The sequence below is a fragment of the Setaria italica genome, chromosome II (assembly GCF_000263155.2).
Source record: "Setaria italica strain Yugu1 chromosome II, Setaria_italica_v2.0, whole genome shotgun sequence".
Lineage (NCBI taxonomy): Eukaryota > Viridiplantae > Streptophyta > Magnoliopsida > Poales > Poaceae > Setaria > Setaria italica.
The window spans coordinates 3,120,941-3,144,687 of NC_028451.1; the positions used below are offsets into that span (position 1 = coordinate 3,120,941).

Below are 23,747 nucleotides of genomic sequence, written 5' to 3' on the forward strand. Positions count from 1 at the left end.
TAAATAAAAACCGGATTCAAGCTTACCATGATAAACAAGGAGCTATCAAAGGGGAATCTACTACACCAGGCGCGTTATGCTTAGTCCCAATCAGGATGGTCCTCAATTACCACCCCGAGCAGCTGGCTGCGAGCTCCCCGGTGTGTGGCTTGATTCCGCGACTGATTTCGACAATGCGGCGTGCAGGTGGTGGGCGCGGGTGCGGGAGGAGGAGGCCGCGGGCGGGGTGCGGTACGCGGCCACCGCGGCGGCCTCGCCCTCCTACTACGGCCTCAGGCTCCTCCACAGCTTCCTGCACCCGGATCTCGTCCTCCGCCTCGAGCGCGGGGACGGCCGCGCGGGTGCCGGCGCTGGCGGAGGAAGCGGGGGAGGAGGACGCAGCTACGCGCTCGTCCCGGCCGACGAGCTCTCCAGGGCTCTCGCCAGGTGAATCACCGCCGCCACCCACCTCCCTTTCTACTTAGTTGCTTGCTGCGTCCCTTGGCTTCCTGTGGTTGGTTTTGCGGGTCCACGTTTTGATGCCCTGGTCCGATGGGTGCCCATTTCGTACCTGCGCGCATTCAAATCGGCGAGGTGGTGATTTATCCAGTAGATTCAGCTTCCAGTGTCGATGTAGTTAGTGATCATGATAGTGGCAAGTGAATCTCATGCCCGCGCCTGTTTGAATCGTGACTGGACCTTAAGCTTTAAGTGCGGACAGGTGTGTCTAGCAATGTCTGAAGCTCAAACACACTTCCACAAGTCCAGCCTAGGTTTGTGATGAAGAGGAAATCTAAGTCACGCGTTCAGCATTGCTCATGGGAATTTGGCAACCTCTAGTGGGGCAAGATGATGCCAGCTTGCCAAGGAGAGGGCGCGTGCGTGTGTGTTGGAGCAATTCCTTTATTTAGTTGCTTACTTGGCGCGCTGTGTGCATTCGGACACGTGTCCTGCCGTTGCTAGTTTTGTCCGAGTTCCATGCATGATGAGCAGGATGCATTGATGCCAAACTAAAACAGGACCGTTCCTTCTCTGCAACTGCTCAAGTCCAGCACAACACTGGCAGTTCAGGCATGCAGCTACTGGCATAGCAAATCTAGTTTCCAAAACCTTGTACGTTTGACACGTGACATGACTTGTGTTAGTGTACCTGAAAGGCATGCACAGAGATTTGTGTTGTGTTGCTGTTTATCAGACACCTCTGTTTCCCTAGACAAGCTGCAGTACTATCCGTGTAAATAAAGTCATCCGTGAAATTGTGTGTCCTGCTTTTATGTTCCTTGATAGATCTTCTAATTTCTTATTTACTGAGTCACCATGTGGCTTCATGTTAGCCATCAGGCATCATAATCGATAATCCAAGGGAGTCCATTGCTACTTATACTGTCATGTCATAGTGTATTTTTTATACTTTCATTTCTGAACAAAACCTCACACAGAATACACATGCACACACCTGGTTTTTGTGGAACATGTTTGTCTATTTGTTCTGCTGTTTTCATTCAATTGATGGGAGTAGTGCAATACAGAATCGTTCAATTCTAGGTAGGTCCTGCACTCTTGCTATGTGAGTAGGGCTGTTCGCTGGGTTCAATACGCATAGTATTTCATTATTTGATAGGTTGGAAGCACCCTCAAGTATCCTGTGTTTGCATAGCAAACCATGGCTTTTCGCCCTTGAAATATCTCTCTTCTCGCTTCCTTGAATAGCGAGAAGTTTGCATCAAACAGCCAACAGATTTATTGCGATGATAGAAATTATTTGTCCCACATCAAATTAGTGATGCCCGTAATGTCAACGATATGAAAATATTCTTAACCATATGTAACCAGATTGAGTTGCTATTGTTTCTTTATGTTCAACCAATTGAGTACAAAATAGGTAGGTGTTAAATATTTTTCTCTTCACCGCGTTACTGTTTCCTTTCCAGTGACATGTTCAGCTTCCTAGAAATTAGCTCTTTTACTCCATAGCTTATGTATAGCATAACACACTCCAGATATTTGTCGCACAGAAGATTTTTATGGGCCACCTAGTGAGGATAAGATGTAAATGATCAATGCTTGTACCTATTACCCTTCGCATCATAAGCTCTCAGTTGTGTTGACATGTCGACTCAGCTTTTGATTTCATCTTGTAGTTCATCCATTGACCGTAGCTTCGTATCTCTTTTCTCCAGGCAGAATTCTGGCTTTGGTCTGCAAAATAAGCATTCGTTTGCTGGAGATAGTGCTGGTGCTTATCCTTTGGTGCTTAGGATATCTGTCCGAGAAACAAGTATTCTGAATCTGAGGATCAGCAAAAAGGTACCCATCTTTGACAGGCAATTTGTGGCTCAGTTAATTCCTTCTTTTTATGATACTTACATTTTTAATTCTGCTTCAGGACAACCCAGTTGAGAACTACAAACGAGCAAACAAAATTTTCAATGTTGATTCTCAACCAGTATGTTGCTGCTTGCTGCATTTCCAACTTTGGAAACACACATCCCATTACTGCTGTTTACTTAATGTTTCTTTATCCAGGTTCATGTTTGGGATTTTTCAGGGCAGACAAACCTAATATTAATGAATGAATGGAATAGGCTACATCATGACTGTTGCCATGCAGATCAAGAGGTAGTACCATTTGCCACCTGTGAACCCTACCAATTTGTTTCCACTGCACTGGAATTTAATTTAATATAGAGATGACATTACTTTCTGATATATATCGTCTTATAGCATGGCCTAAAATTTTCTCCCCAGATGTGCTTTCTTATCCCTTTTCATTTGCTTGTGTAGAATCTTCTGGAAGTGCAAGTCTATGCAATGTCCGATTCCTTAACATCCAAAATCGGAGGTACCAACAAAGAAAATTCCGGAGATGTTGATGATTTGAGTGCTGATTCATCCTACAGAAGCTTTGGAAGAGCTGGCTCTATGGGGTTAATAGGATTGGAGAATCTTGGAAATACTTGCTTCATGAACAGTTCAATCCAATGTTTGGCTCACACGCCAAAGCTTGTTGATTATTTCCTTGGTGATTATGCCAGAAATATTAATCGGACTAATCCATTGGGATTGAATGTATGTAAAGTTTTTTCGTTAACATGGATTTTTTCCTCAAATCATTCAGAGAATTGTTTTACTGACTCTTCCATTAACTAGGGTGAACTTGCTTTGGCGTTTGGAGAACTGTTGAGGAGCTTATGGACCACTGACAGAAAACCAATTGCACCACATCATTTCAAGGAAAAAATTGCCTGCTTTGCTCCTCAGTTCAGTGGCTTTAATCAGCATGATTCACAGGAGCTTCTTGCTTTTTTATTGGATGGTCTCCATGAAGATCTTAACCAGGTTAAGTGTAAACCATATGAAGAAGCAAAGGATGCAAGTGGCCGTCCTGACGAAGAAGTTGCAGATGAGTACTGGAGCAACCATTTAGCTCGAAATGATTCTGTGATAGTTGATACCTGCCATGTAAGTTTGAACCCCTATTCTTTAAACTCCACCCTTCCTGATACAGTATCATATTCATAGCCCTTTTGTTCTTTTAACATTGTATCTGTCAATTGATTTCACAAACTAAAAATTGCCCACTCATTTAATACTGATGGAAGTGATCCTATTTTATTGCAAAAGGCGTTTTTTTCCCAGATCTAAACCCAGATTAAAACATTTACATGATTTATAGTTTATGCCAATTAAGATATGGTGCATATCTGTAGTTGCTTTAAGATTTTTTTGGTTTCAGAAAAGCATAGAAGCATCATTGACCGTTCATTTTTTTGTATAATTTATTGCCATTATACAAGGATGCACTGTGCTATATTTGTTGTCACATGGTAGATTTATATATTTATGCAGTATTAATTCAATGTGGTCCTGTATTTTTTATGTTATTAAACTCTTCTGATTATATTTTGCAGGGACAATACAAATCTACATTAACTTGTCCTACTTGCAGTAAAACATCTGTCACATTTGACCCATTTATGTACTTATCTTTGCCCGTACCTTCCACGGCAAAGAGGACAATGACTGTAACAGTTTTCAGCACTGATGGTATCAGAGAACCATGCTCATATGATGTCAGTGTGCCCAAGTTTGGGACTCTTAGTGATCTTGTTCAGGCTTTAAGCATTGCTTGCTTACTTGGAAATGATGAGATCCTGCTTGTTACAGAGGTATGATTTCCATTCCTCATTGCCTCTTTTGAACTGTCCTAATTTTCAAAGCTAGTTAAGCAATACAAGTTCTTTAGCTCTTTCACTTATTGGAACTGACTCTGCAGGTCTATAATAACTGCATCATTCGATACCTGGAGGAACCTTCTGATTCGGTTTCATTGCTAAGGGATGGAGATAAACTGGCAGCATACAGGCTACCCAAAAAATATGAGAAATCCCCACTTGTGGTTTTTACACACCAGCATATGGATGAGTAAGTACAACCATATACATACTTTGCTTAAATGTTCTAGTTATGAAGTTAATGATGTACTTTTTGTGACCTTTATGTACTTTGGTAACACTGTTTGCTTGCCATTGCATTCAGGTATTCTAGTGGTGATAATGTAACTCCACAAAAGAAGGAATTTGAGGCCCCACTTCTGGCAACCCTTCCAGAGACAGTCAATGGATTATTGCTTCAGGATATCTACCTGAAATTGTTAAATCCATTTCAACTTTCCAAGGGGGCTAACTCACTTAGTGGTTTTGCAGGGTCTAATGGTGACCCTGTTGATCTGATGGATGGAATGCCTTCTGATTCAGACAGTAATTTTCAGAACATTCAATTGGAAGATGACACTGAAAGCAGTAACTGCAGTACTACTGATTGTGAAATAAGAAAAGGACCCAGTGAGTTATATGATATGGGTACAGCTGATTCTGACAAGGGAGCAAACGTGGAAGAGTTTGAATTTTACTTAAAAAATGAAAGGGGTGATGGCCAGCAACAGAAAATAGATATTAATGAAGTGGATTTGCTTGAGACAATACCAAGCCGGTTGCATGTGAATGTCCACTGGCAACAAAGTGCGTCAAGGCAATATGACACCTCAATGCTGAACAATCTACCTGAGATTCACAAGCTTGAGCTAATCCCGAAAGGAACTGAAGATTCTGTTGCACTACATGGTTGTCTGGAAGCCTTTCTAAAAGAGGAACCATTGGGTCCGGAAGACATGTGGTAAGTGTACCTTATGGGACAAGTGTGTTGCTTTTGGCTTCACTGTTTGCATAATAGCCTTCTTTACAATATTCTTTTCTTAAAAAGAAATCATTGTTGACCGATAGGTCAAGCATTGCACGGATGCGTAAACTTGCAAAAAAATTCAACACACATGCAAAATATCTCCTGAAAATGTGGTACCCTAGTGATTCCAAACTGAAAGCATACTGTTGGCATCATAATTGAAACCCGCTTTATTCTCTGCTTGTTGATCAGGTACTGTCCGTGCTGCAAGAAGCATCAACAAGCGATGAAGAAATTGGATCTCTGGAGGCTGCCTGAAGTCCTTGTGATCCACCTCAAAAGGTTCTCGTACACTCAGTTCACAAGAAACAAGCTTGAGACATTTGTTGACTTTCCCACCACTGATTTGGATCTATCATGCTACATCGCCAACAAGAGTGAGCAGCCGAGCAGCCATTATCACTTGTATGCCATTAGCAACCACTACGGAAACATGGGAGGGGGGCATTACACCGCCAGCATCTATGTGAGTCTCTCAGCTCTTTTGTATGCTGTGTTGTCCATGTCCAATCCTTACTGCTGTATCATTTTGATCTTTTGATTGAGGATCATGGTTTGTAGATAACGTGGGTTACTGACACATTTGATCTTTCTGCAGCATGAGGAAGGGAAAGGATGGTATAAGTTTGATGATGAATGTGTAACTCCTATAAGTGAAGACGGTATAAAGACGTCCGCAGCTTATGTTCTGTTCTACAGACGAGAGTGAGGATACAGGAGCATTTTCTGCATGTGTTTTTTGGCTGGCAACTCCAGAATTCCCTACATACCAGCCGCTTCACCATGTCTGATTTCACCATGTCGGCACTTGGATCTCTCGAGTCATACTAACTTACCTATACAACAGCATGTACAGATTCAGCTGCCAACAGGAGACACCGAAAGAACCTAGCTGATGCAATATTCTTTTTCCCAGCTCACAATATTCTTATATTCTTTAGGGTACATGGCCCGGGCCCCCCCATCCCCAGCATTGTAATCTCCACCAGTGAAGGAAGGGTCAACGAACACAATTCTTTTGTCGCCGCCGCCCGCTTGAATTCTTGCTGAGAATTCGAGGCAGCGATGTAACAGCTCTGTAATTAACTCCAGTGTGATCTGTTCTTGTCCAGATTTCCCCATGATGTGTTGTTGTCCAGATTGCTGCGTGCGACCGCGACGCCGCAGCTGCTCCCCTGTGTTGTTGCTCCACCCATGAGGCGGCAATTCGCCGTCTCCAGTCAGCCCTGATGCTGACGCGGTGATCATTGAAGGCGTGGAAAGCCCCTGACTGACCTGCCGTGCAACTTTCACGACCAGCCATATCTCCGCCGTGGATGCTGACCTGTCCCCGGAGCTTCGTGGTTTGACAGGTTACACGACATGGGTCCTGTTCTCAGTGCAGGTAGCTCCAAGTGTGGTTTGACAAAATATCCTGCCCTATCTGGAAACCATTCCTCGTGACGGCGCGTCGTAGGGCCGGACCAGGTGGGATGAGCATCGGACCTTTTTGGGCGAGGCGTCTGCGGGGGTGTGGGCAACTGGGCACTACTGGTCTGAGGACAAGTCTCTGGCCAGCTACAATGAACAGCAGCAGGTCTAAACTCTTCATGGGCAAGCCAACACCCTCCCTAGTCCCTCCCCATCTGCAAATTTTTTTCCTGCTCCTGATCCTTAGTGTTTGATCCATCATTTCTTTGACGGGCATCTATCCAAAGTGCCTGCTGATTTAATGCCGATCCGAAACCTTGAGATCTTATCTGGTAGTGACATGGTATATGTAGCTTGCACATGTAGCACTGATGTTAGGGTATGTCTAGGTCGCCGCCGAGCGTTGCTTGGTTTGCTAGCGCTCGATCTTTTTTTTTAGTCGTCGGATTCTAATCTGACGGACTGCCTCCTCCCTATCTAAAACAACCCTAGGAATAGATCCTCCTCCACTTCCTATGGATGATGCTTCTCCTCAACGCCGCCGCCACCTGAGTTCCTCCCCTCTACTGCCACTCGCTAGTCTTGTTCGACACTGGCATACCATCTCGGTGTCTGGCGAGCAGCCACCATCACCGTATACTCAATCCTTACATTAGGCATACACTTTTACAGCAAGGTCACTCACATCCTAACCTCCTTTCTTGTCTCCAGCCGTCAGAGACGCTATCGCGGCAATGGTGGCCCCTCTTTAATATTATTTTCTGATTTTGCCCCTAACCACCATCACCCATAGCCTCACTAACACGTTAGCAACGCCCTAATCTAACCTTGACCGCGCGCATTGACCTTCCTAGTGACAGCTTAGCTTAAAATTTTTGGATGGGGTGAACTCGAGTGGCAAACTAATCAAAAATAAAAATAACCCTATACACCACATTCACATATTCCAATCACACAAACCATAGAAAAAAAATGGAACGTCTCCTGCATCTTCATCATCTTCATCTTCTCTGCTCCTTCCATCAAGTGTTGCCAGCTCCTCTTGCAAAAAAGGGGAGTGTTTTCATCCTCTGGAACAGTGGGTGTTCTTTGGCTTTTCCCTAACGCTAACATGCCATGATAATGCTGTGAACTGAGCGTAACTCAGTTGGTAAGATTCCTTGTGGTGGAATCTACCCACCAGGGTTCGAGTCCTTGACTCGGCACTGGATGTAACCGGTGCTGTTCTTTCAGTGGTAGGCGACGTGCCTGTCGACAGCGAGGCGCCAGTGGTGACTTCGTCAATCTCGAGGATTTGCCGACTCGGTCTTTCGAAGGTGCTCATAGGGGTAGGATTGTGTGCGTGTGTTCGTAGAGGCGAGTATGCATGCGTATATGTGAGCGTCTGCGTCTATACCGTATGATTTGAAGAAAAAACATGCCATGGTAATGCTGCCTTTTCTTTGGTGCAAGAAATGAAAAGGAAAAGGCTGGCATGTAAACCAAGCCAGGGATGGAATAGGACACCACCTTTTGCTAGGCGCTGGTGCTGCCCCAGCACCCATTTTTTTGGATCCCTGGCAGGAGCCGGCCGGACCCTGGATGTCCATGCAGAAAGGGTTAAAGGAGCCAAGAGGTGCAGCCCCAGCCAAAGAGGCTGGAGGACCACATGAATGGCTCCTTTGCTTGCTGGCGTGCTGCGTGTGATGGGGTCGGTCAGGGTCACCAGGTGGATGATTGGATCGGATGCCCTGCTGCGAGGGTGCCCGGGGCCTGGGCCTGGGCGACTGGCGACCCCCACCTGAATACCTGATGGGCGAGCATGCTCCGATCGAGCAGGAGCACGATCCGTCGCCGGAATGGCATCCACAGTGCTCCCCACGACATTGATGCATGGGAGGTGACGACGATCCATCATCCATCCATGGTGGATCCATGCTCCGATGCTACACTGTACAGGTGAAATTGTGTGTGCAATTTGTACGGTTGGCTATTGCGGTAGTTTTATCAGATTTGATTGCTTCTTTTTTGTGCCCGGTAATCATCTGGCCCGGTGATTTGACGACCACTCTCCGGCAGAATGACAGCTCGTGTGGTCTGCCCTCCAAAGCGTTGGCTTCGTTAGTTCCACATGCCTTTTAGGGTTTTATCGAGCTTTTTTTTTCCTCTCTCTCTGTGGAACACGCAGGAGAGCCGTACAACAAGAGAAAGGGATCAAGATTTTACCATCACCACTGCTGACTTGCGAGTTCCGGAACAGCGACGCTACTGCAGGACGACGACGTACAACAGGAGCCGGAGTGACCACGCGTCGCTGCAACAGTGTCGTTGCACAGTGCCTGCCTGCCCCTATCATTAACCGTGAAATAAAGGGGGTGATTAGTAGCTGAATACCGTGATCCAACGCACCATCCTGCCCCGCACTGTGCATGTTGGTCTTGATTGGTTGCTACACCCGCATGCTTTTGTTATATGGTCTCGTTCAGATTCCTTCTTCCATCCGGACTGCATGCTACGCAAGACATGGCTTTCCATCGCGAGCCAGGCTGAACTGATACAGGCAAGACCATAGGTTCCACTTGCAACCACACAAAGTAACTCATCGCACAGCCAACCAATCAACAACTCTCTCCATCCCAGCTCTAAGTCATATGCAAATCAATCAAACCTGTCTGTATGCTTCTATACTGACCGAAGAAGCACACAGACCACCCTAAGCTTGAATCTTCTCACCGTCGTGGACGGCTCCTTAAACCGCAACCAATCACGCCCAAAGTGAATGCCTGATGACCGGCCGGGCTTCATCAGGCTCTCTGCACACACTCACCCAAGGCTGCCACAACTCCATTTCCGGGCGCAGCAGGCCTGTCGATCGCCTCGCATCGATCACACACGCCTCGTTCTTCGCCCATTCTCCACCCATATCCTGCTCACCACGCCCTGCAACCAGTCATCAGTCAAGACACTATAGTACATAGTACACGCGTGCATGCGTGCCATTTGTTTTATAGACACACACTATAGGATAGGCTGGCTAGGGCAAACGACAAAAGGAGGCAGCAGGGTTCGATCGTGCACCCATAGGCGTGCATGCATGGAGAGACTAGGATATTGATTGTAGGCCTAGCTGTTGCATTGTTTGTTTTCCAGCTAGAGTGTACTGTTTGGGACACACTGTGCCAGTGCTTGCTCCTTCAATATAACCTTTATTTTTTATTTTATTTATAGAGCAGTACACATATCGTAAATTGCATAGGCCATTTGGTACTTTGTGATAGTAATTGTGCTGTATCTGTAGCAAGCTTAGACCGTTCAGTTTGTAGAAATATTATGTATTTCGGCTTAATCGGTTGTAAAATTTCTTGAAAAAAGATTGAGATGGTGGTATTATTACATTACTATGAAGTTTAAATGTTGCTTGGAGCTTTCTTTGATTTATATTGGCTTATGGTGTAGAGTTCTTGTACTGGTAGATAGGTGAGACAGCATGTCATCAGCTAAAAAAAAGACTCAGAACAAGAAAATAGACAGAACTAGTAAATTTTAAGAGGCACAAGTAATTAGCAAATTTCACAGTGAAACAAAGAAAACATCTTACTTCAGTTTCACAAAAATTCAGTATGAATTAGTTATTACAATAAAAACTTATGTTTGCCTCAAGAACATTGTGAGTTATTATTACACATGGGACAGAAATGCCCATGATCTTTATGTTCCTGATGAGAAGTTTTTTTTTCATTCAATTACACGCTGGCGGATCACAAAGGTTCAAATCATGAACTGTTCCATACAGAGAGAAACCAGCCATTAGGGTCCGATCCATAACAACTCACAGCAATGCACACACCACAGTTCTAGCAACAGATTGTAGTGCAAGGGAGTGGCACCAGGTTACGAGAACTAGTGTTGGTTAGGCATCCATCTTGTCAGTCTGAAACCTGATGAGACTGAGAGGAGGATCCAATCTGTCCAATTGAGGTGACATTTCCTGAGCAGAGGAATCGTCCAATCAGCCACCGGCACATCCTGCCCTTGTCTTCTGCCAATGCTGGCGCCGATCACTTGCATAAACTGCTTCAGGGACATTGATGGGCGCACCCAGTGGTGTTCCAAAGCATCTGTTCACTTTTCTGTTTTCCCCCTCTTCGAATATCTTTACACCTGCATGGATCATAAGTTCCTACGTTGTGGCATTATATGAAAAGAACTAACATATCAAATGGATGCCCTTTTGTTTTCACCTCATCATACGTCGACGTAGTTATACCTTATATGATCTCTAGTTAGATCAAATATTTACTCCAAATGAAAGGTTAGAAGGTGAGGGAAAGCAGCCCTCAATTAGTATGGTTCCTCAATGAGGAACAATTCAACTAGATCTACACAAATGTACTGTATGACTCAACAACTTGAATGTGGGGTATATAGTAAGGAAAAGCTACTTGGTGATTGATCTAGACTCGAAAAGTATAGGCTCAACAAATTAATTAAACAGTGCAAACCAAAACTTGATGTTTCCCCTTGAGAAATCTTACGCAATAAATCATGTTTGGGTACATTATACATTTATAGGATTATTTCCATTTTTTGAAATTTCCTGCAGTGGACCTCATCATCATTGTTCTCATGGGACCTGGACCTTTCAAAGAAAGTTAAACTTCTTTCCAACACATCTTATTCGCTATTGCTAGTGGAGGCAAGAAATGAAATTTTGACCATTGGATATTTGTGGTCCATTTATTCGTGCATATGCTCACCTGCGGTATCTCAATTAATAATAGGAAACTCGATCTATATATCTCTTTACATGTTCAAGCATATTGACCTACTGGCATCGGATATTTTGGTCCCGTTTGGGAGCACTTATTTCGGCTTCAGCTTCACCTATTTTGTGGAAAACGAGGCCCTGTAGCGTGAAGCCGTTTTGTAAGCTAATAAGGCTAAAATGAACTAGATGTCAGGTGAAGCCACTATTTTTGGCTTCACCAGTTTTGGCTTAACTGGTGAATCTGTTTTAGGAGAAGCCCTCCCAAACGACACCTTTGTGTGCAAGTGGTGTTTTTTATATGGTCATATACCTTTAAATATAATATATGGAGGTTCACTCCTAGAAAAAAGAGTATGGTTTGATGAATCAATATAGGTTTTGAAGGGACTAGATAAGATTAAATTTTGTTTGGTTCGATGATTTCACAGTTGATAGATGTTTGTCGTCTATCAACACAATCACCGATGATGATTACTGTTGTATGCAGTCAGTAAGGATGTTCTAAACTACTGATATAGACTCTGCTGACCTCTGTGAGGACATGAAGGAATTAATTTAATTATTTGTGAAATAGTCCATGCATAAATGGTCGCATATTTTTTTCATGAACCATGAAATAATTGTATTCTGTTTTTTTATCATATATATGTATGTAAAATGATAAACACATAGTTCATAAATATTTTCGAAGATAAATCTAGTTAGAATTTTATACCTAGCACATGGTACGAGTCGTACAACACACTCTTGCAGTTTACACGGTATAGAAATATATTTAAATAATGGTTTGGTAGATAATTACTTTCCCTTTCCAATTCCATGAACCTGATTTGGCCATGCAAGGTAATGACCTAGATAGTCAGTCATTATTCCTTTCCCTAGCTTTTTTGGATTGACAGTGGCAACACCATATTGCTGTGCATGTCCAACATCAGTAAACTTAAAGTCCATGGGTTGCTCTCATCTTGGTGCACATGTACAGTTTACAGTCTCTTTCACTCATAGGTGCCCTCACATCTTGATATACAATTAATTAATTTCAACGTATCTTTTGCAGTGGCTGTTGATCCACATAGGGAGTATTGAATGCATCCCATTCAGAATGTTTTCTGACCTAGAACTCCAGTAGAATGAGAACATTGATGGAGAACTAGGAGCTGATCCATACAAGCTCTGCCTAGCTAGACTGCAGCTAGCTAAACTTTATCAGGAACCTATATATCTAAGTGTGGATTTCATGTGTTTGTGATGCCACAACCATTTTATATATTTTTTTGAGAAAACTTATTATACGATAGACAGGTCATATGGGCTCACAGCGCAAGTCACAACTCAATAAGTACAGGAATCCAAAAGTAATAATGCCATAAAACAATGATGGCATTGTTACATGCCATAGAACCCATCGTTTTGTTTTCAAATATTTTTCTTCTACATTTACATATTTACTCAAATTTTACAGGATTTACTCAAATTAATTTTGTGGACGTTATATTTTTTTACTCACTACATTGCTAAGAAGTGATTAGTTAGATGATTATGTGACATAAATGGCCATTAGATAACACTAAACCATTGTTAAGTTAAGTCGAGGTAGGGATGATCACCGATATCATTAGTTAAGGTTGATTTCAACCAATTAAAACATGAGGGATGGATGTCACACTTTCAAAATACTTAAGGGATGAAAACACACTTTTTCCTATAACTAACAGTATTAGAACACATCGACCATCGAATTATTCAGAACAAATAACAGCCAAAAGGAAAAATGATTACAAAAAGATACACCTGCAAGCCACTAACGGTAACACAGTCAACTAAACAAAGTCCATTTCCAATGGAATTGCTCATCCTGGCAGTTGGCAGACTCTCTACCAGTACGACCACACACTGATTCTCCAAGTCCTAGCAGTAGCAGCTAGCTTATCACATCCTTGTTGATGTAGCCTATTGCTTGATCTTTCCAACCTCTTGCACTCAGCTGCACTGTCCTCCCACAGACAACCCACCAAACACCTTTTCTCCTCCCCCCCTGCCCCCACTCAGGTTGTTATCCTCTCTCCCTCTCTCTCTGCATCTCTTGTGGCATCCGGCTGCTGCTTCCTCCACAAACCTCTCTCAATTCCACCATAGACGACGACAGCGCCAAAGGTCAGAGGAAATTGGGCTATGCCCTCCCCAATCTTCCATATATAGGGGCACAGAAGGCATCGTCTTGTTCATTCACATCTCCTGCTTCTTTGCTTTCTCCCTCCCTCTAGATCTTGCCTTTGTGACGGCGGGTAGGCGCTTCGAGATCGGAGAAATGTCAGGCCAGTTTGCATCCGAGCATGTTTGCTATGTCAACTGCAACTATTGCAACACCATCCTGGTGGTATAGTCTCTCCCTCCCTCCCTCCCTCCTTTAATTTCTCTCTCTTTCTCTAACTCTCTCACTCTCACTCACCCACTCTCTTTCTCTAATTCTCTCTCGCTCTCTTGTGAGATCTGCAGCAAGTTTCTTTTTCCTTCTTTTTTTTTTCCGTCGAAGCTAGCCTATGGAGATCCAGTTCAAGTGTGCTCTGCCATGCATGCATACTGGTTCCACCATAGCTATGTTTATATTTTTGCTCCCTGCTACTTCAATCCAAAACAATCTGTTCCTGAAAAATTTTCTAATTAAGTGCATGGTTACATATATACCCAAATTTTGGCATCATGAAATATGAAGTGGAAAAGAGGAGAAATACTATGTTTGCATCTTTCTTCGAGCAAAATTAAACCATAGAGCATAAATCTATTTTCCTTCTTTCCAATTTGTAACAAAAATGTTTTCCCTTCCCTCTTCAAGGATACAGCCTTTACATGTGCTTGAACATCTTCTTTTCTTTTTTTCTCCCTTCTGCATGTTTTGGTCTCCAAATGAAGTTTCCTTCAGCTTTGCTGGCACCCATATATATATACCATGAGTAGCTCAGATCCAACACCAATATATGTTCTTTTTATTCAAACAAATATAACTGAAGTTCACAGTAGGCTTTCACAATTTGACCAAAAGGAATATAGGTTTTCGACAACGGCACATCTTTTAAGTTAATTTGTCAGGGGAGCACCCATGGTATGCATGAGATATTGATTTTTCTTCTTCTAAGGTTTCTCTGTCTTGCTACCAGCAAATATCAAACTACACCTTCATGGTTTCCTGACAAAAACATTTCTGGCAACCCAACTTTACATGCATGCAGGTGCAGACGATTAAAGCCTCTTTAACAATTGCTTTAGTCTCCCATGCGATAATACACCAGTGTTATTACCAGTAGCTGTTATCATATATTCTTGCATCTTCAGCATATTTTTTAGGTGCCTAAAATCTTATGCAGTCAATAAAAAAACTGAAGCTGCGACGACAGCCTTTCCCTCTCATTCTGCACATGTGCAGGGAGAAGTGGATCTGCTGGTCATGTCATTTTCCCCTTTCTTGATGTTTGCGCAGGTGGGGGATCTAGCTAGTTTTGTGTATGTATGCGTGCGATCTATCGATGATGTTGCGCTGAAAGATAGGAGAGTGTGACATCAACTATCAACTGTAAAGATGCCGCCACTTTTAATTTTCTCGTTTTTTATATTTTATACATGCTCATACTGTTCACATGCAACTCTAACATCCCTCCCTCCCTCTCTTTCTCTCTTCCTCTCTCTATTCTCTAATAACATCTTTCTATCTCTCTCCTCTCTCTGTCTTTGTCTGATGAGAGAGATTCTCGTTTAAACCTGAGATGTCATGTCTGTCTCCTGGAGACGAGATCAGATGCAGGCTGTTGTTACGCTAGCTCCAGCATCTCCAGGTAGGCAGCGAGATATATAGCACTCGAAAGTCGAAAGGTAGGCACTTGAAAAGGTGTTGCACGCAGTCAAAAGACGACATGGATGTACATGAAGGCATGGTGCTACTTTCCCATTCCTACTTGGCGCCAGGCACTGGCTGCCATGATGCACGATCTGCCCCTTGCTTCCCTCTTCTAGCTTCCTACAAGTCTCACCTTTTCTGGATGAGAGAGAGAGCGGGAGAGGGAGAGAGAGGGAGAACCATTTACAAAGACGGGTCCAGTTAGGCATCCAGTTAGGCATAGCCTATGGTCCTGTTTGGGACGGCGTTTCTCGCGGCCGTGGTAGACATCGCGGCAGACCTGCGTCCTGCAAAATCACTAGCTGCTCGCAGTGAGTTTTCTACTGCAAAACGCGAGAATCGAAACGCGGGCCAATGCACGCTTCTACGTGAAGCGATTATGGCGGCCGCGCTGCTGGAGACTCCGTCCCAAACAGGGCCTATAGCTGCTACATACATTACTCACCATGCATTTACTTCTAGTATATGAAGCACTGTTCGATCATACTTTTTATTTATGGACTTCAAACAAACAATATCAATGCCTCATTGCCATGTATTCTGTGGTGCCATGGAATCCCTTCCTCTGTTATTTTTCCCCATTTTACTTAACATTTTAAATTGCACTTCCTCTTGTTTAGTCTTAGGTAAAGGTCGTTGTTTGGGAAAAGAATATAAAACGGAAGTTTACAATGGAACACTCTAATTTCTTATTATCATTCATTCATGTGTGCACATGTACATGCAGGTGAATGTGCCAAACAATTGCTCCTACAACATCGTGACCGTTAAATGTGGGCATTGCACAATGGTGCTCTCAATGGATCTCAGTCCTTTCCACCAGGCACGCACTGTTCCAGAAAGCCAGGTGCAAGACTGATTCTAGCAACCCATGCTGATAACATGAAGAAATTTCCTCGAAAATATGAAATCATTTCAATATTAACTATATTTTTTTACACTCTTCTCTATCAATACACGCTTCAAAAAAAATATTCACATAAACAATGGAAAGACCTCCTAACTGTTGACATTTATTTGCTCATTCTTCTTTTTATTATTTAGATTTTATACACACTATTTTTATTTGGATATTGTGCCCAATAATTTATTTTACATTGAAACATTCATCAGTGTGCATCATAATGCATTACATTTATGTTTTCTATAGGTTGTGCCGAACAGAGGATTTCAATATAACAATTTTGGGAGCTATGAGGCAGCCTCAAGAAATCTACGAACACAATCAATGTACCCAATGTCAAACAATCAGCCACAAGTGCCACCAGTTCGACGTATGTACTATATAACTCTCATGAATCAGCTATATAGTGTTCATCATATTTATATTTCCATGATTGCTGAATTAAGCACAAAGTTCAATGCTTTACTTAATTAGTTCATCTCATTTTTAATTTCTTTCATGTGTTTCCAGCCCCAGAGAAGAGACAGCGTGTTCCGTCAGCATACAACAGATTTATCAAGTGAGATTCCAAGCCATGAGCACTTAAATACTGAAAAAAGTAATGTTTTAGATATGTTCGATGAAAAATATAGCTGCACGTATCACCCTTCTACAATTTCGATCTCTTTGAGAGAATTTTCTTTGCACACCTCGCTGCAACCTAGTTACCTCTCCAGACATCAGAAACTCTTTATCCTCTTCTTGAGTGAGCATCTCACCAGTCTTGTTAATATAATTTAACCATAAACAAAGCTACTAGAAAATAAAAGAATATCTTCAAAAAGTCATCATAATATTTTAACAAACTTTTTATTTTTGAGGGGAAAAAATATTTCTAGTTTTCTGGGAAAAAATCCATTTCTTAAAATGCTCAAATTGTTTTTCTAAATTAAACTCCATATATTTGAGAAATTCAAAACTTATATGATCAACATGAAATTTGCAGATTTCTGAATTATCAATATTTTGAAATTTTCTCTTTAGGCAAATGGATTTGAGGTAGCATCAACGGATCTTCAAGCCCTAAACCCTATTTTTCTTCCATATTTTCTCCTGGAAAATCATGTTTTCTATTAGAAGGAGATGACAAAAGAGAAATGTGCGCTGAGGGAAGAATCGCAAAAGGGAGGGTTATAGTTTTCTTTAGAGGAAAGAGCAAACAGGATTGTATTCAAAAGGATAATTGTCTCATAAAAAGCTTGCAGGCTAGATCCTACCTCAAACATCTGCTAATGCTCAAAATGTAAACTTGTGCAATAAAAACTTTTTGATAGAAAACTAAATTTGGTTTATTTAGGCCTATCATGATTATAAGTAGATTAATGACATAGTAAGACTATTATATTAATTAAGTGACATATGCTACAACCAGGTATCTATATTGCACTACTAACATAGAAAGTTATATTCTATTGAAAGTCTCCTTTAATTTCTAAATGGACAAACATTTGATACGACTCTTCCTAAAAACTTTGACAAATACCATGAAACAAAGAGGAGCAAAATAGCATAGTATTGCGAATTTTAGGGATAGCAATGTCAACCTGCAAAAAGTCTGCATCAGTATTTAATTTTAATTTTGTGTACTGATCAAACTTGATTCAAAAATATTTCTTATAAGTAGATGAAATGCATCAAATAAGATATTTTTTATAGGATTAAAAATTTCACTAGCTAAATTTTCTTGTTAAAAAGAATGAGATGTGTCTATGGTCTTAGATAATAATTAAGGTGGTATTATTAATCCTTAGACAGACGCGTGCGCACTTAATTCCCAAATTTGTAGTATATATGTAGTATCTTTTAGTTTGAAAGATTGGTTTAGTATTATGTAGCTGGTTATTATAAATTTAAAGGCTCCGCTGCAATTGAGATCGCGTGACCACGTCTAAAATTTTCAGAAATTGAACTATCCAGTTAACTAGCTAGTGGCACTCAAGTTCAACATTTCAACCTAGACACAAATGCCATGCCACTTTTGGATATTAGCAAGCAATAGTAACAGCTAATAATGTATGGCTTGATCTAAATTTAAATGCATGGGTTCTATTTCAATAGAATATGTCTTTCTGAACTTAACTAACTTGTAGTTAAGCTTCATTGCTGTGTTTTCTTCACATTTGATATAATCTAAGATACTACTTCCTGATGTCAACAGGGAAGAAATACAAAGGATAAAGACGAGCAATCCAGAGATTAGCCACAGGGAGGCATTCAGTGCAGCAGCAAAGAATGTAAGTTTTACATATTTTTCTTTAATATAAAGAACACAAGTTTTGGACAGTAGAACTTATTGTCATATATAGCCATGCAGTATATACGTGTGTGATATCATATCATCGAGTGCTACTAATAAAAAAAAGACCGAGCTATCTTCTTATGGCATCCGGATCCCCAACAATGCACGTACACATCAAACAGAAATGGACTGTTAGTCATTATATTTAGATAGTCTACTCAGTGATAAACATGCATATATGGCGTCTATAAATCTCTCTATGAGTTGCAGGCCCCAATTAGTTTTTGACAAATATAATGTGCTATGCCAATCTATTTAGAGAGGCTATTATATATATTGTTGGTGTGAACAATAAACTCTTATAATTAAATAATAGTAATCTATAGTGTACCATTGGAGTTGCACATAACAGATTCTTTATCCTCTGCCATGAGAGTTGCATAGTTATAAATTTGTATCTTCAAATTATCAGTATATGTGAAACTAAAGTTCCCACTAGTTGTATCGCAATTTATTCGTGCCTCGATAGACGACCAAAGTACACTCATGTACACACATTTGAATCATCACAGACCTTTAAACCGACAGTGAAAAAATATTATCAGTTTCACTTCAGTTAGCTAGCCAAGCAAATTTAGCTCTTTGCACATAAAGCATATATAACAAGGTTCAGGAACTACCTCAAGAACAGACAAAATTGATCGAGTAGCACAAATACAACTTTATTAGGCGTGAACATCTAGGTAACTTCCTAACTCTGCACCAACTAGGAATGCATATAGTGAACATCTAGGTTAGTGTTGACATCATGACATACAAACCAACTACAAAAAAAAACATTTTTACAGGCGGTGAATAGCATTTCCACATGTGGCATTTTTGACATTGACATCCATTTATTTCCGATAGGAGTACATGAGACGCTCCGAGCCCCCACATATAAGTTATATGAACAGGCCGGTACAGATCGCCGCATTGATTCTAGCTACAGGCTACCGTATGCAGTCACTGATGCATGTGCACCCGCACGCGCAGATCTCCCATGCATGCTACATTGTCATATCTTGGGCCAACCATTTTCTGCAAAACTCTGGACACAAGATTACATGAGCATGACTACAGAAACATTTGCACGGACTGCAAACTCCATCTCATCAAGCAAATTTATTCATAATTCCACATATGTGTATGAACATGTTTTTTTTGTTTTGGTTCACTTGCAGTGGGCTCATCTTCCTCGGCTCCATTTCGGCCTGAGTGTCGCCGATGGCGGTGGCGGCAGCAGTTAGAGCTCGATGGCGGTGTGCTTTCTACAAAGTGAAGAGGATCCATATCGAGCGTGCTGCAAGCGAGGGTTATCGATCGAAGAACTCTTCATCATCAGCTTAATTATATAAAATTAGAGCTGCGTGCTATATGTGTATCCGATCTACCGAGGTTTCTGTAAGTTTAAGTGAGTGTACGTCACTACTAGAAATATGAGTATTCATCCTCAACCTTAATACCGGTTGCTTTTTCACCCGGTACTAATGCTAACATTAGTACCGGGTCCAAAATTGGAAGTTCTCGGAGGTCTTTTAGTACCGGGTCGTAACACCACCCGGTACCCGGAGACCACCAATGGGGACCCCTAATTTTGAACCCGGTACTAATGCTAATATTAGTACCGGATCAAAAAGCAACCGGTACTAAGGTCGAGGACAAATGCTCATATTTCTAGTAGTGCTAATTGTGTGCGCGTGCATCTCCTGCATGCATGTCATTGGAGATGATGGTGTATATTGCTAAATAAATGAAAAGATTTGTGCACCAAGGGGCTGTTAGTGAATGTGTGATCTTCGGTTGTTGTCGAAGTGTGTTCCTATTCGAAAAAAGTATAGTACAGTCGGTAGCGGATGCGGTCCCTTAGAGGGGCTCCATCTTCTTCCTCCTCCGTCCCTCCCTACTCTTCTTCTTCCTTGTTCCTATAAATCATGGAGGGGCTTAGGGGGGCTCCATTATCCAAGCGGCGGTAGGGGGCTTGAGCCCCGCCCGCCCCACCGCCAGATCCGCTTTTGAGTATGAGTACAGTAACAGTTATGCATGTACATCTACAGCATACGCGTATGGATCACGAACTTGCATTATTGGATGTGGTGACAGTTGAACTTCACTGGTTCTCTAAAAAAACCAATTGAACTTCACTGGCATTTCATCGTTTTTTCATAGAGATTTTTAACTAATCAACCTTCATCGTACAGATTTTTAGTAGGATTAAAATCAGGGTAGAACGAAGTTGAATTGAAATTAGGTTTAGAGTTGTAGGGCAAAATGGGGGTAGAATGAATGAAAGAGGCGTGTAAAGTTATGGCAAAAATAATTTTACTGAACCTAGGCTTTCATCCATTGAGGGCAATACCCTATTCGCGGCATGACACATGGCGTAATGAATAACCATAAAAGTAATGGACAAATTGGTGGAAGATATATGCGAGGAGAAACAAAGAAACGAATACCAAGTGACACCATGAATAGCCCTCAAATACATGAGGCTGGATCTCCTAGTGTTATCTCGTAGCACGAGGAACAAGGGAGTTGACCTTTTTAGTAATCCTTGAACAAGGTGAAACCGTCTCACCTAGAAACAGCAGTACGTACTAATCATAGTAGTAACGGCATGTTCATTTAGAAACCGTCTCCTAGTGTGTAGTTCATGCATTTCACAACTGCCGATAAATTTACGTTCCCCCCGTTGTAACGGCATGTTCATTTAGACACGTGCCAACAATTTCTCTCGTTGCGTAGGTCCTTGCAAATTTCTCTTCCACTCTCTCGGCTGACGCTGTTCATCACCGTAGCGCGCGCGACTGAAAGCTCGAGCGTCGCAGAGGCCATATTTTTCAGATTTATTAGGGAATGACTAGATAACGTTCGGGTGGTTTTCGTTGGGTGGTGCCAGCCGATTTTCATAACATAGCACATAGCAATGCTTGGGGGCCAAAACGGAATGTTGTGGGTAACAAATGCAGTCAAAAAATGATGCGCGGGACAAAGAGAAAAAATCGACTGAAAAAAAAATCAAAAGACAGCGGACAAGAAAAAGCTCAGGATCGATAATACATGCGTGAATGCAGGAGCAACTTCAAAAGACTGCTAATCTTACCCCTAATACCTTCTTTAGGAAAAAAAGAGAAAAAAAAGAACTTCAATAGTCCACCTAAAACTCCCTCAAAAGATTGGCGACGCGAAAAAACAACCCTCGCCCTGCATATTTTCGCGACGGCGGGTCTTCCCCAATCCGCACCCCCCTTCCGCGCACGTTTTTTTCCCAGACCTTCTCCACCCCTCGCCCCGCCGCACACCAGAGCAGCCGGACCTTCCTGCACGACCCCTTCCCACGCGCGCAGCGGCGGCGGCGGGGCGAGTGGCAGCAGCGCCGGTGGGGCGAGGGGCGGCGGGGCGAGCAGCGGGGCGGCGGGGTGAGGGGCTGCGACGCCGGTGGGGCGACCGGTGGGGCGAGGGGCGGAACCTGACGTCACCACGGCAGAGTCGTCCAAGCCCAAGGTGCATGGCTGCTCCATCTGCGGGCTCGAGTTTGCCATCGGCCAGGCGCTCGGTGGCCACATGCGCCACTACCGCGCCACCGAGGCGGACGGTGGCAGCAACAACGGCCTCGGGCTAAGCCTCAGCCTCGGCGGCAGGCTCGGATAGAAAGATGGCGGCAGGAAGGCGGTGCCGGCGGCTGAGGTTGTGCTGACCAAGTGCCTGGAGTGCTCCGAGAGGGGAAGGAAGGTGCCTGGTGTCATGGGCCGGGAGGTGGGCAGACTAATTAAATTGGCCCAATTATGATGGCGTGGTCTTTTTTTTAAAATTATTGGGGTTAGTTTTTAGTGTTTAGCTATGGGCTAATATGTTTTTTGGGAATTTTTTTTTAACATAGCTCCCAATACCTCATTTTGGGGAAGAATTTTTTGGAAAACTCTTGAAGTTGCTAGAAGGGCATCAACTTGCGGGCCAATAAAAATAAATAAAAGAGAAAGTCTGTAACAAAAACTGATAACAAAACAAAATATTAGATCCACTAATTCCGCCAATCTTAGATGGATCTAAAATAGCATAACACGAAGAAGAACGACACTCGAACGCACTAAAATCAAATGAGAATAATAAAAACAATACAGAATAATTAAATAACACACAGAATAAGAAAAATATTAACTGATAACAAAACAACATATTAAATCCACTGATTCCACCGATCTTAGATAGATCTAAAATGACTTAACACAAGAAGAACGACAGCCGAACATACATAACAAGGAAAACATTAAGACTTCACACTAAAATCAATTGAGAATATAAAAATAAAGAATAATAAAATAAATCATATATAGGATAGTTCCATTTCTAATTACCAGATAATTATATTCGCTAGATTTTGCCCATATCATACCCTAAGACACATCCGCACATCATCGGATTTGGATTATCTCTATTCTCATGAATATCCAAATCACTTTCTCATATACGCAAAGTTTAGATTCGGATAGGATATTTGGCAAAAGAAAAGGATTTGGATAAGATATAGAAATTGTCAATACGACTTTTGCTCTACGAACAAATCAGCGTGCAATTTTTCCTTCATGCGCCAATGGGCCGTATCTGCCTCCATTGCCGTGTGAATGCTGGCTGTTTGGTGGAACGGGTTGAAAATTTCATGCAGGCTAGCTGTAAGCTGCTCATGGACCGAGCGTCAGGCGTGTAGCAGCACACTAGCGGGCCGGCAGCAGCCCAGCTTCCCCTGCTGGTCCGTGGCAAGCAGCCAGAGCCCAGACCAACACATACAACGAAAATCCGATTGATAAAGGAAAACGAAAATTACTCGAGTGATGGTTAGGAATTCAAAAGGAAAAGGTCCTTTTCACCTCCCTGAAGTATGGGCCCCTTGATTCGAAAACTGTCCGTTTTGACACCTCGGTCTTCGAAAACCAGACAGGTAACCTCCTGAACCCAATTCCACCTCTCAATTCCACCTTAATTTTGTCCAATGTGGCATCACGTCACCCATCCATGATGGCAACTCTTTCATGGATCCACATATAAGCTTCCGTCATCTTCCCCTACCCTCCTCTCTCTACCTTCTCATCGCCTCATCAAAGTTCCCTTAAATTCCACCAGCTACCATAGCCAGGGTAGAGGTCGTGCTCTATGGCGCCTTAGCAATCCCATCTGCAACGCTTCCTTGCTCATGGAGCAGACTGAGCTATGCTCCTCACCTAGGAGGATACCGTCCTTCTTGTCGCGAAAGCCGAGCAGCTCC

At 42.5% G+C, this 23,747-nt stretch overlaps 2 protein-coding genes across 2 annotated transcripts; both read left to right on the forward strand.

Annotated features, from left to right (window-relative positions):
- Positions 1-76: 76 nt before the first annotated feature.
- LOC101758459 (ubiquitin carboxyl-terminal hydrolase 8) lies at positions 77-6,344 on the forward strand. The gene is made up of 11 exons (XM_004958897.2): positions 77-426; positions 2,160-2,286; positions 2,366-2,425; positions 2,506-2,598; positions 2,764-3,048; positions 3,130-3,441; positions 3,891-4,148; positions 4,256-4,404; positions 4,519-5,154; positions 5,413-5,686; positions 5,819-6,344. Exons 1-11 carry the CDS (start codon positions 77-79, stop codon positions 5,927-5,929), a joined length of 2,655 nt encoding a protein of 884 aa, XP_004958954.1. The 3' UTR covers positions 5,930-6,344.
- Positions 6,345-13,370: 7,026 nt separating this feature from the next.
- Positions 13,371-20,276, forward strand: LOC101774121 (protein YABBY 1). Its single transcript, XM_004955440.4, has 7 exons — positions 13,371-13,531; positions 13,642-13,754; positions 15,994-16,113; positions 16,417-16,540; positions 16,681-16,729; positions 18,368-18,443; positions 19,672-20,276. The coding sequence occupies exons 2-7, from the start codon at positions 13,686-13,688 to the stop codon at positions 19,735-19,737; spliced, it is 504 nt and encodes a 167-aa protein (XP_004955497.1). The 5' UTR covers positions 13,371-13,531; positions 13,642-13,685; the 3' UTR covers positions 19,738-20,276.
- Positions 20,277-23,747: the final 3,471 nt, after the last annotated feature.